A 12,568-nucleotide genomic window follows, 5' to 3' on the forward strand; every position below is an offset into this window, starting at 1 on the left:
AGGGAATTTGTTGTAACAGAGACTATGGAACAACAAGCATTATACTATGTAGGACACAGGATTAGACTGGTGAATTATTCTTAAGTTCCAGAATTCAAACTCATACCTGGAATATAGTAGGCACATAGTATGTGCTAGTTGAATAAATACTTATTTGGAGGAATGTGTGTATTCTGTACCAGATGCCACTGAAAGATAAAATTGAGGAGTCTAAACTAAAGAGGCTGTTGTGCCCAAGTAGTGAGGATCCCCAAAGAGATCACCAGGGAAACAGACACACCAAACTGTAAAAGCAATGTTTTATTATTTCATCCAACCATGACAGGGACTTTGTCTAGCTGGCTGATGCAGCAGCCACCGAAGGAAGCAAGTTCCCTGTCGACTGCCAGGTTTTTAAAGGCAGAAGTCACAGGATTACATCAGTAGGTACGGGTTGGCTTCTGATTGGTTGACATTTGGAGAATAATTAGGAGAATTTCTCAAAGTCATATTTTGGCATGAAATACCTGTGTAGCAATTATTCTCATTGGTCAGTGCTGAGAGGGAACATTTTGTGGTTTCTATGCCTTTTTCTTGTTACTTGTAGGTGGTCTGTTGTACATAGATACCATAGTTTTCAAAAGTGTATCCTGAAGACTACAGGGGAGTTTTTCCTCTCCCCTGGAGTTTCTTTTGTGGCCAAACAGTCTCTAGGTACCAAGTATCTAGGAGGCTGGGGGTGGGGGTGGGAGTGGGAGGCGTGTCTTGAGTCTCTTTGTGTTCAGTTTTGGCCCTAGGCTCCTGGAGGGATCTGGAGTTTCTTTGTGACATGTGCTGAGTCAGAGGCCTACATGTCTTTTTTGTAGCCTGTCATGGCTGCTAAAGCAGGGGGCTGAGTGAGGGTCTGGTCCCTTTAGAGGCCACATCAAAGAATCAAACTGAACCCAGACTTGGCCAATTTTATCCTTTCTTTATCTTCAAAACCTCCTAGTTGGTATTAATGAATTACCAAGACTTCAGAATGCCGTACATTTTTTCTCTTTCAAACATGAGACAATGTGGTGTGATAAAAAGCAGTCTAGGAGGAGGCATTAGTCTTATGAATTCAAGAAAATGGCTCACTCTCTAAATGTTGTAGTTACTCATCAGTACTCATAATATACCTGGAGAGTGGTGTGAGAGATAATATGAGGTAGCTACAAGTATATTATCGAAACAGAAGAGGTTATTGATATTGCCATGAGGGATCACATATGCACTAGACCTCTCATTTAGTTCACGATTACCTGTTTTGAAATAACAAGGTGGCCCCCTGTCTGATATTTCTGATACAGTCTTTCCCACACTATGAGCAACCAATAAAAGTTTGTAATTGGTGGAATTTGACATGGGAGCTCTCACTTTATCACCAATTCTTTTTTTTCCCGTTTTTTGTGACAGGATTTCTCTGTGTAACTCTGTAGACCAGGCTGGCCTCGAACTCACAGAGATCCACCTACTTCTGTCTCCCGAGTGCTGGGATTAAAGATGTGCGCCACTACCACCCGACTCTATTGCCAATTCTTATTACATTGGTTCAGCATCTTTTCTGTTTATGCATTCATTTTTTGGTTTTTAAATGGGAATCTCTATCCAACTATACAATCGTAACAAATCAAAGTATTATAAGATTCTGAAATGTTTCATTTTCTTCTCTGGTAGACACCACACGTTCCCCAAAGAGCTATGAAATGGAAGGACGTGAATATCACTACGTGTCAAAGGAAACATTTGAAAGCCTCATGTATGGACACAGGTATGGTTGGGAAGCCAGTTCTTCCTCCAGGTTGTTTGAGAGGAGTCCATTTTTGTGCATTAACCAAAGCTGTCAGCAGTAACCCCTCATTTCTGAGGAGTTGAAAAAGGAGTATGCATTGATGAACTAGAGCCAAGTAATCAGGTTTGGGAAAGGGGCAGACTTGAACTGTAAGCTTCAGAGAATTTGAAGTAGCTAAGTCTTTGTTTTCATATTTTTTTTCCTCCTGCTGAATATCCACTCATTCTTTATGTGCTGGAAAAATCCATGTATTCCATCTTGTTGGAGTTCCCATTTGTGTGCTAGTTTGCCTTCTATTGCTATGACCAGAGTAGGTTGGGGAGGAAAGGGTTTATTTGGCTTACATGTCCATGCCATAGGGAATCACTGAGGAACGTCTGGGCAGGAAATCAAGATGTGAACTTGGAGGCAGGAGCTAAAGGGGAAGCCGTGGAGGAATGTCTCTTACTTGCTTGCTCCTCCTAAGCTACCGTTCTCATACACCCCAGGAGCACCTGCTCAGAGTGACACTGCCTGTAGTGGGCTGGGCCCCCCTGTGTCAATCATTAACTTAGAAAACACCTTCCCAAACTTGGCAAACCTGATGGGAGCCATCACTCAGATTCAGATTCAGCCGTCACTGAGATTCTCTTTAGCTTATGTCAAGTTGGCAAAACTAACAACAGCCACAACGAAAAAAACCTAACAAACAATTCATAATACTACCGCTAATATTTTACTTGTGGAGGATTGTTTCATTTGTCTTACTATTATAGGATGCTGGAGTATGGTGAGTACAAAGGCCACCTGTATGGAACTAGCGTGAATGCTGTACATGCCATCCTTGATGAAGGGAAGATCTGTGTCATGGATTTGGAGCCTCAGGTGGGTCTGTGGTAGCAAATGCATGTAATGTAATCTATGTTGTGCACGTGCCCTAGGCTGTAATTGAGACGCTTTATTCAACTAGACTTTAAGAGTAAGACCACCTCTCACATGTCGGGGCCAGGTTGTTCCTTGAAACGTAAATTGGCAACATTCTGCTTTTAGTTGTAGAGGAAGTCTTACTTCTCCACCCAGAACCAGAGTTTGAGTGGACAGCCATTAAAAAAAAGTCCCACTCTTTCCTGCTCTGACACTGATCACAAACTTGTCAAGGAAACCTCCTGTGGGGAAGATGTTGCTTTATACAAAAGGTGATGGACAGAGTGTGTTCCATGTCTGAACCACATGTGAAATGAGCTAAGGTGTGGTCAATATTGTGTGGGCCCAGTGTTCCTGCTCCTTGCATTCCCCTTATTCATTTAAAGTTATACTTCGTATGCTAAAGAAAATTAGGGGAAAGCGATTCCTTCTTTCCTGACTCAGAGTGGGGAGCGTGGAGACGGAAGTGGTGCCCAGTGTGCGGAGGTAGCTAGAGGAATGGGAAGTGAGGGCGAATGGACCTTCCCTGAACTTTTGTCATATGAGGTCATACATGGAGTCTACTCTCAGCAAACATCATTTTGTCGCATGTAAGATTTATTTCAATAATTCAATAGCTAGTCCTAGCTAGGAGGAAGGGCTAGTATTCTAACTTAACTTCCATTCTAGCGTCATACTCATTATTAAATTGTTTTGATTTTACAGTTGAGAACTTGGGGACACGTGGAACTATACTCACATTGGCTACAGGAAGCTAGGACTTCTATCCAGTTTTTAAAAAGTGGATAATGTGTATTTGAATGTGCTTGTGTAGAAGTCAGAGGACAATTTTCACGAGTCAGTTCTGTCTTGTATGGTGGGCTCCAGGGATCAGGAAGGACTCAGCAGGCTTGCACGGCGCTGCTTCTGCCAGCTGACAGAGGACAATTTTCACGAGTCAGTTCTGTCTTGTATGGTGGGTTCCAGGGATCAGGAAGGACTCAGCAGGCTTGCACGGCGCTGCTTCTGCCAGCTGAGCTATCTTGCTAGCTCACATGTCTCTTAACTGTGCACTTAATTTTGCTGTGCAGGATATTCAATTGACTAGAACCCATGAACTGAAGCCCTATGTCATATTTATCAAGCCACCTAACATGAGTTACATGAAACAGTCTCGGAAAAACGCTAAGATTATTACTGACTACTTTGTGGACATGAAATTCAAGGTAAATCGAGCACAAACCCTGATATTACTTTCAGTTATGACCAGGTGAAAGATGGGTGGGCTGAGCTAGGCTAAGGACCTTTCACTGCTTTTGTCTTTATTTGACCCTTTCCTCGGGAGCACTTCGAGAAAATGGTTTAAAAAAATAAAACTCGCTTATTTCCATAGAATCCCTTAAAGGTTTTAATGCGTAATGTCTTTACAAGTCTTCCTCTTTAGCTAGATGGTGGTGGCACATGCCTTTAATCCTACCAGCACTTGGGAGCAGAAGCAGGCTAAGTCCTGAGTTCAAGGCCAGCCTGGTCTACAAAGAGAGTTCCAGGACTGCCAGGGTTGCCCAGAGAAACCCTGTTTTTCAAAACAAAAGCAAAATAAAACAAAACAAAACAAAACAAAAAATTCAACAATTTTTGTTATTTACAGATAAATTTTAATAAATTCTATGATACTAATTTTTTACGTTTAACAAAAAGACCCATAAGCTACAATTTGCAAAACCAAACAAATTGGTATTTATAAAAGCCTATTTGTATTTTTGAATTAATTTTACTTTATGTTTTAAAATGTACTGAATATATCACACACAAAAATGAATGTATAAATTTTAGAAATGAACTACTTTATTAAGTATATAGTTTAGTAGTGTGTGTGTGTGTGTGTGTGTGTGTGTGTGTGTGTGTGTGTGTGTGTTTGGAGACAGTGCTTCCTGGCCTTCCTGGAAGTAGCTCTGTAGAGCAGGCTGGCTTTGAACTCACAGACATCTGTCTGCCTCTGCCTGCCGAGTGATGGGAATAATGGTATGCATCACCACTGCTGGATGTATCCACTATATTTATAATGTTGTGAAATATACTTTTTGACTTGAAAACTAAAAGAAAAATATGAGTGCTTCATAGATCTTCGCATCTTTCTTGTACAGGGACATTGCTAATCTCCATATTGTTGCATTTTAGGATGTCCTGTCAAAGCAAGCCTGAAGTATCTATATTATCCCTTATCTCTTAGTATTCTTCTCTTCATCTTTTCAATTGCTATGAGACTGATCCTCCTGTCTGACCTCTTGACAGTCCATGCTTAAGACAGACTAGTTTCTAAGTCTTGGGGGCTTTTAAAATCGTGTTTTTGTTGGGCATGCTGGCACACACTTGAAACCTCAGCACTAAGGGAGGCTGAAGAAGGAGGATCACAAGTTTAAAGCCAAACTGGGTTACACAGCAAGACCCTGCCTCAAAAATCCAAAATAAGAAAAAGAAAAGTAAAAAAGAATATAGAGGACACTTGATACAATTGTTTCTATAAATAGTCTCATAACTTTGTATGGCAACCTGATGTCTGTCTGTCTCTCTCTGTCTCTCTGTCTCTCTCTCTGTCTCTCTGTCTCTGTCTCTGTCTCTCTCTCTGGGTTTCTCTGTGTAGCCCTTTCTCTGTGTAGCCCTGGCTGTCCTGGAGCTTACTCTGTAGACCAAACTGGTCTCAAGCTCAAAGATCTGCTTGCCTCTGCCTCCCAAGTGCTGGGACTAAACGTGCGCACTCCCACAGCCTGGTTAACAACCTGGTGTCTTATTGACCGAGTTATTCATATTTTTCAATCTCTCCTGAAGGATGAAGACCTACAAGAGATGGAGGATTTAGCCCAAAAACTGGAGAGTCAGTTTGGCCAGTTTTTTGATCACGTGATTGTGAATGACAACTTGCAGGATGCATGTGCCCAGCTGTTGTCTGCCATACAAAAGGCCCAGGAAGAACTGCAGTGGGTCCCAGAAGCATGGATTGCTCCTGGCACTGAGTCTTAACAAGTCTCCTGTTTAATAAAACTGGAGGCCTAAGATTGTGTCCTAAAGATCCAGAAGAGCAGCTGCAATTGAAAACTGCAGTATTTGATCCATTGGAACTGCAACTGCGAAGTGCTGCAGCCATAGCTATTTATGGCTATAAATAGCACTGTATAATTATATGGAGCTACTCATTTGGCTCAGTCAAGTTTTCCCATATGAGCTAATGGTAGGAATGTGAATAAGTCTCTAAACATGACAATATTCATGTGAGAATTCATATGGTGTCTCTAAGAATTAAAGTCTCTTCTAAATAAATCAGACAATAGTTAATGGCTAAAACTGTATTTTACTTTGTAAAATATTTTGTTTTCTATTTTATTTTTACAAAAGTGCCTAGTTGACCAACTCAGCAAGAATGGCTAACACACATATCTATAAAGGAAACCTATGACACTGTGCCCAAACTAGTGAAGGACAATGTACTAACCCTGGAAGCCTGTGTATGAGCAAACTCCAAAATCAGGAATCTTGGTCTCCATAGAGCCCACCCTTAGAGCGGCATTCCCAGCACCCTGTCTTCTTCATATTCACACTTCCCTCTCCATTCTACTATGTTAACCATGAAAGGAGGCAAAAGGCTTGTTCTTAAAGTGAACATGGTATCTAAAACAAATGCGGGGATTTGTGGTTGTGAAAATCTTTTTGAGAACCCGTTTTTACAGCCGTCCCCACTGAAAAATCTATCCGGATCTGGGGATCTGGGCCTGACCAGTGAAAGCCTTCCCGGAACGCCAGCTCTAGGGATCTCCCATCGAGCTGCGCCCAGGCAGGCTGGAACCAGGCCTGGAGGTGGCGGCCTCCCCAGGCTCCGCTAAGCCGCCACCTCTCGCGGGTCCCCGGAGGCCCGGAATCGCGGGGAGCTGGCCTCGGGCTCGGCGGTTGCTCCTAGGAAAGCATCATGAGGGCCGACTCTGGGCCTCCGCTGGAGGAAGGCCAAGCGGTGAGAGACCCGGAGGGGCGCAGGACCCGGAGTGTGGCGATCTGGGGGTGCCCTCACCAGCAAGTGATCAATGCCGAGCTGGGAACGAGGCGGGGCAGGGGGGGGCAGGGGTGCGTCCGGGCCGGATCTGGGCGTCATGGCTGGGACTTCTCCACGCCGTGGTCGCGTTGCCATGACGACGCCTCCCGGCCGCTCCCGGCTGCCAGAGAAGCCCAGAAAAGAGGGAGCTTCCGGTGGGGAGCTTGAATCCGGATCTGGTCATGCGGTGCCCTCCCGCGCAAACCATGACAATCTCCCGGGAAACACTGGCTGAGTCCCCCACCCCTTCCTGGAGCGTCGGCCGAGGCCGAGGCTTTCCCTTCAAGCTTAGTGTGAAGGGGTCGGAGCGGGGCTCGGACCCGGTAGCCCCAAAACCTTCCGCGGGAGGAATGGGGGCGCTTCGGCCCAGCAGCCAGAGGGGCGCAGCCCGATGACGCTCTGCGTCTGCGCCTGGGTGGACCGGGTGGGGCGGGGCGGGCGGGTGCAGCGCGCGGTGCTCCGCTGGGGGGGACCCTGGAGACGCGATGGGAAAGAAGCAGGTGGTTAGCGAGCCTCAGGTACTATTGAGCTGCTGGACTTTGGCCTTCTGTCGAGCCGTTCTGGTTTTGAGGGGCGTAGGGTTGCGGTTTCTCGATGGGCGAGATGCATTTTTTAGCGGGACATTTGAAATGTGGACCATTAAGGCACTGGGTCCCACTTGGTAGCATCTCGAGAATAGTTGCGCTTTCGTGGGATCATCATTCTTTCCCAGTTGTCATTTTGTCCGCTGGATAGCATCGGGGCATCCTTCAGTGCCCTGATCTTGTAGCATTCTCATAAATCTGAGTGAATGCAACAATAGCACAAACAAGATTATCTAAAATTTAAGCCTTTGGAACCAGCGCCCTCTGTAAGTAGCGTGAGATGCTTGAGATATTAAATCGACTTCTAGGCACTTCTGTTAGTATTCAGTTCTATTAAAGATTTATTTGTTCTCTGAGTGCTTTGCCCGCGTCTGTCTCTGTGCACCACTTGTATGCCTGGTGCTCAAAGAAGTCAGAGAGGCTGTCCGTCTTCCTGGGACAAATGCTCCCTGAACTTACAAACGTGGCTTTTCTTATTCAGGTAGAGCAGTGTAAATTATACCCCACCCCTAATACATTCTGTCTAGAATATGGTTTCTATTTCTATTTAAGACGACTTTGTGGTATAAAACCTTAGTTGGCTTCCTTCCTAACAAACTAAAACCCATATTCCTTCCCTTGGTCTGCAAGGCCCTATAGTTAATCCAGCTTCCGTGTTGTTTTCCGTGGTAACTGTGCTCTGGCCTTAGTGCTCCTCTTTACCTGGAGCACTCCGAGCCCAGGCTTCCGTGAAAGCCGCAGCATTTCACACGTACATGCGCAGACACGGTATGTTCTAGTTCTGTATACATATGTAACATTATCTGACAGTACTGAGCCACTATCAGAAGCTCTGTAAAAGGTGGTGAGCTCTTGTTCTCAGTGTTCACAGTAGGCCAGACTGGTTGGTTGAAATGTAAGAAGAATTTCACGTGGGGTGTAGAAATGGCAGAGTGCATCTAAACTCGGCAGTCCAGCTTACACCACGAGTTTCATGGATAAACAGTTCTCAAAAACATTGAAGAGAATTACTGATCCATTTTATTTGTCTCACATCTGAACACTAGATTTTTTTAATGAGTGACTTGGTGGTACTTGAGGTAAATGAAGGTAAGATGCATCGGCTTTTATTTATGAGTGTTTTGCCTTTCCCTTACTCCTATAGCATCCTCCACGAGCCCTTCCACCTGTGCCAAGGTAAAAATAATTTAGTCATTTCATTATTGAACTTTAAAAATGTAAAAATAAGTAAAAAATGAATTGTATGGTTAATAAACTACAATGCTTCAGGAAAAAAAGGAAAAAAACCTTCCTGGAACTTTTAGGAAAAGTCTTGCTAAAAATTTAGAGATAAAAATTAAATGAGTCATGAGAATAATTGTTATAATAATAGAAAAACCTTAACCCAGCATGACAGAATAATGCGTCTGTTCCAAATGTTCTAATATCCTGTTTACCAAATTTCTCCTGATGACCTTGTGTTTGTGGGGATAGTTCCATCAGAGCATAAGCTGATCATAACCAACACAGGAGAGTTCTTAATCTGCTTAGTCCCGTTAATTAACACAAAGTAGGGAATATGTATTTGTGCTTTCAAGAGATTTTTTGGCAGTGCTGTTAAACAATATACTACTTACAAATAATGAGTTAGTTTATAATCCAGCTGACAGTATGTGAAAGCAAGTTTTGTTTTTAAGATTGTATCGATGTAAGTCAAGTTTCAGTCAGATAATAATTAAGTTTCTATTTTCTTTTTTTGTCCTGCTGATTACGTTTGGTTGGGGTCATGTGAAGTGCTATTCAAGGTGAGTGAGTTTATTGATTGTGTAAAAATTCCTAAATGTAGTATTTGGTGTTTTAAAGTAAGCATGAAGATGAGTATAGTGACACATACGTAGTCCTGATTCTGAGAAGGCCAAGGCAGGAAAACTGTGAGTTTAAGGCCTGCATGAACTCCATAGTGAGATCCTGACTCAGAGGGGTTAAAAAGTAGAATCTGGGGCCAGTGTCATACACCTTTAGTGGCAGCCACTTACAGACTGAGAGGGAGGGAAGAGCTGCTTGAGATCGTGAGTTGAAGGCCAATCTGGGTAATGGTCAAAACTTGCCTCAAAATAATGATGATAATGATAACAACAATAATAATGATAATAACTTTATTTGATTCCGTAGTTTGTTCTACTTAGAATCGAATCTGAATATATATAATCTATAAAATGATAGTACCCATTTACTATCACAATCTCCTGTGACTGTAATTTTAAAATTATATATGATATACGGTATAACATGTAGTCTTCCCAACACCCGCTTGGGTTCCGTTGCTGTCTCAGCCCCCAAATAACATACTAGACACTATATTAATTATGATGCTGTTGGCTGTTTGCTTGGTTTCTTATCGGCCAGCTCTGACTTAATTATTATCCCATAACTGCTAATCTGAGTATTTCCACGTGGTGTTCTCTTACTGGAGAAAGGGTCCAGACCTCTTATTCCTCTGGTGTCCTACATCATGACTGACTGTGCCTCCGTTTCCCAGAATCCTCCTCGACTCCTAGTCCCACCTGTCTTGCTTCCCTATTGGCCAACAGTGCTTTATTTAATCAACCAATAAGACAAGCACATATACACAGAAGGACTTCCCCCATCAACACAGTACTAGATTGCCCTCTGCAGTCCCCAAAGTGTATCCCTTGATTTGCTTATAGATCTATATTAAACTGTGCTTTTCCTTTTCCCTTTCAGTCAGGGCAGGCAAGGAATGCTACACTAACAACTCCAAAATTTTTATTCACTTAATTCTTGCAGATTGTTAGAGATAATACAAAGTTGGACCAGCAGGACAGATTAATAAATGAAGGCACCTGCTACCAAGCCTGATAACCTGAGTTTGATCCCCAGAATCCATATGGTTGAAGGAAAGAACTGACTCCTACAAGTTGTCCTCTGACTCTACATACAAACTGTCATATGCACATCTACACACACAGACACACACACACATACACAATATTAATTTTTTTCTTTGAATTAAAAAACCCTACTGGGTTAATTGTAAAGTCACTGGGCAACAGTCCAGAGCAATTGCCTTAGTTAATGATGCAGAGAGATCTAGGTCATGTGGTTCTGTCATCCTAATAAGAAGCTTCTTCCTCTGACATGCAGCTGGCTTCTCAGTATTGTGGCTCACAAGTGACATATATCACTCCTGTCCATGTACTGACCAGGCTTCAATCTGCTGAGCCTCTGAGGCCGACAAGAACAGGTAGCTTCAGTGGACAGACAGACACACATCACTTCTATTCAGCCATCTGGCCGGAACCAGTCTTGTCCATATCTAGTGCAAGGGACTGAGACTGTATGGGACCAGGAGGACATTTCTTAATCCCGCTTTCTAAGTCACCGTTGTAAACACCACTGAACAACACTAGACTACTAGCGTCGTGCTGTGGGTGGTGCCAACTGGTCTTGTCAGTTTCTTACTTTTCTTCCCCTCATATGTAAATGTTAGTTGACTCCAGAGAAGGGAGGGAAGAGTCTTCCTTACCAGAAGTTCTGTTGCAGCTGACTCTCTGACTTCTTGCTGTTCTTGTGTTTTATAGATGATGTTCCACTTAGTCTTCCCAAGAAAAAGAAGTCCAGAACAAAAAGCAAACTAGGTAAGATGCTGTGTGTTGTGGGAGGTTACACACTTTCCCAGGACCTTGGTCAGCATCACAAACTACGGAGTCAAGATTCCCGGGTACCAAATCACTAATGTGTGAGGCTGGAGAGGCAAGGCCATGGGCAGCCTAGAGAGTAACTAGGTGTGTTCATAGAATAAAGTATTGTGTTACCCATGTTTAATATTTACGATATTGTTGCACTGTTTAGGTCTTTGGTCCCTAGATAATATATTCTAAACTTTTGAACGCAATAATGGATTTAGAAACCCAGATTCTTACCTTTCCTATTCTATCCAAGAGCAAGACCCTGAAGGCAGGGTCTCGAGATCTGTGTCTTCAAGCTCCAATAACAGCAGGACCATGAACCTGTTTTGTTGTAATTGCCCAACTGGTAATCCTGAATGGTTTATTAGTAACTGAGACATTTAGAATTCATCACCTTTAGCAGTCAGATTTTGGTTTTCATTATTTTCCTAATGGGCTTGGAACCTCAAATTCACCTCTAGTTCATCTCTCGACTTCATTCTTGACTTAACCCTCTCACAAGTTTCTGTAGTGATGATTGTTTTCTTGTCTTGGCTCTTTCTAGAGCATTCTAGTGTCCCTAAGCAGTGACTTTGTAGTACTACATTATTTACTCTTTAACTTCCTATCATTTAATTTGTTTTGAGATTTCTTTCCAAACAGTATGGCAGTTCTGTGTATAGTAGTGGCTCGTGGGGCAAAGGTATTTCTACAGCGTAGGTATTTCTACAGCGTCGATTGCTAGTAGTGGAGGGATGCGTGCTGTTGATACAATGGACTCTGCTAACTAGTACTCAAGGAAGTTTCTGCTATTTTCTGCCACCATAAAGTGTTGGAGTGTCACCTTCTCTAAATCCCTGACAAAACTGGACAATACCGGTCTTTAATATTCATTAATTCAGTGACTGAAAAGTAGCTTATCTTCCATTTGTTTCTCAGCCATTTTTCCCAGTGCTAGGAAAACTCAGGCCCCTACATGTTGTGCAAATGATCTACTCACCTACATCTCCAGCTACAGTTGGCCTTCCTCTAAATGCCAGTGAGGCTAAGAACACTCGCCCCTTTTCTCAGTATAATTTTGTTTCTATTTTGTAAGGAGTAGCAGTAGGCCAGAGAAGGTAGTCAAGAATGATTCAAAATTCCCAGATTATGTTGAAATTCTGTTAAAAGGTTCCATTAGTGGAAAAGTTGGAACTTCTAAATGACCTGTTACCTCCAGTTAATAATTCCTGATGACTTCATCACGTGCCAACTTGCTAGTGAAGGAAGGAGCTACGGAGCCGGTAGAGTTCTTGGGGCAGGGGACAAGAGTATTGTCTATCATGTCGGTTTTAATTGTTTATACCTTTCTGAATGCTGTGGATGTTCTGAAGCAATTACGCCTCCGCTTCATTCTGTGGGTCTTCTTTTTGGCCCCCTCCTGCTCCTTGGCTTTCCTAACCCCACATTTATTTCTTCTCAACACAAAGCACAGTTAGAGAGGGGAAGGCATGAAGTCATCAAGGCATGTTGAAGGTACCCTTGTCCCATCTCTCTAACTCAGTGGTCTCTGCTCAAGCTG

General features: G+C 43.1%; 2 protein-coding genes across 5 annotated transcripts in view; both read left to right on the forward strand.

Moving 5' to 3' along the window:
• Positions 1 to 6,016, forward strand: part of Mpp4 (membrane palmitoylated protein 4) — a 30,771-nt gene extending 24,755 nt beyond the window's left edge. The window contains exons 13-16 of the mRNA XM_040754224.1: positions 1,681 to 1,774; positions 2,551 to 2,659; positions 3,769 to 3,903; positions 5,504 to 6,016. Of these exons, the coding sequence (XP_040610158.1) occupies positions 1,681 to 1,774; positions 2,551 to 2,659; positions 3,769 to 3,903; positions 5,504 to 5,695 (530 nt within the window). The 3' untranslated portion in view covers positions 5,696 to 6,016. The remainder of the gene's footprint in view (positions 1 to 1,680; positions 1,775 to 2,550; positions 2,660 to 3,768; positions 3,904 to 5,503) is intronic.
• Positions 6,017 to 6,322: 306 nt separating this feature from the next.
• Positions 6,323 to 12,568, forward strand: part of Tmem237 (transmembrane protein 237) — a 29,223-nt gene continuing 22,977 nt past the window's right edge. The window contains exons 1-4 of one of the 4 annotated variants that reach the window (XM_013113655.3): positions 6,323 to 6,677; positions 8,484 to 8,515; positions 9,113 to 9,123; positions 10,921 to 10,977. In XM_013113655.3, the coding sequence (XP_012969109.1) occupies positions 6,636 to 6,677; positions 8,484 to 8,515; positions 9,113 to 9,123; positions 10,921 to 10,977 (142 nt within the window). In that variant the 5' untranslated portion in view covers positions 6,323 to 6,635. Of the gene's footprint in view, positions 6,678 to 7,179; positions 7,274 to 8,483; positions 8,516 to 9,112; positions 9,124 to 10,920; positions 10,978 to 12,568 lie in introns of those variants that run through there. The other 3 variants (XM_013113654.3, XM_005070658.4, XM_040753545.1) reach the window with 3 other exon arrangements.

This window comes from Mesocricetus auratus, unplaced genomic scaffold (assembly GCF_017639785.1).
Source record: "Mesocricetus auratus isolate SY011 unplaced genomic scaffold, BCM_Maur_2.0 Super-Scaffold_100010, whole genome shotgun sequence".
In the NCBI taxonomy this organism is placed as follows: Eukaryota; Metazoa; Chordata; class Mammalia; order Rodentia; family Cricetidae; genus Mesocricetus; species Mesocricetus auratus.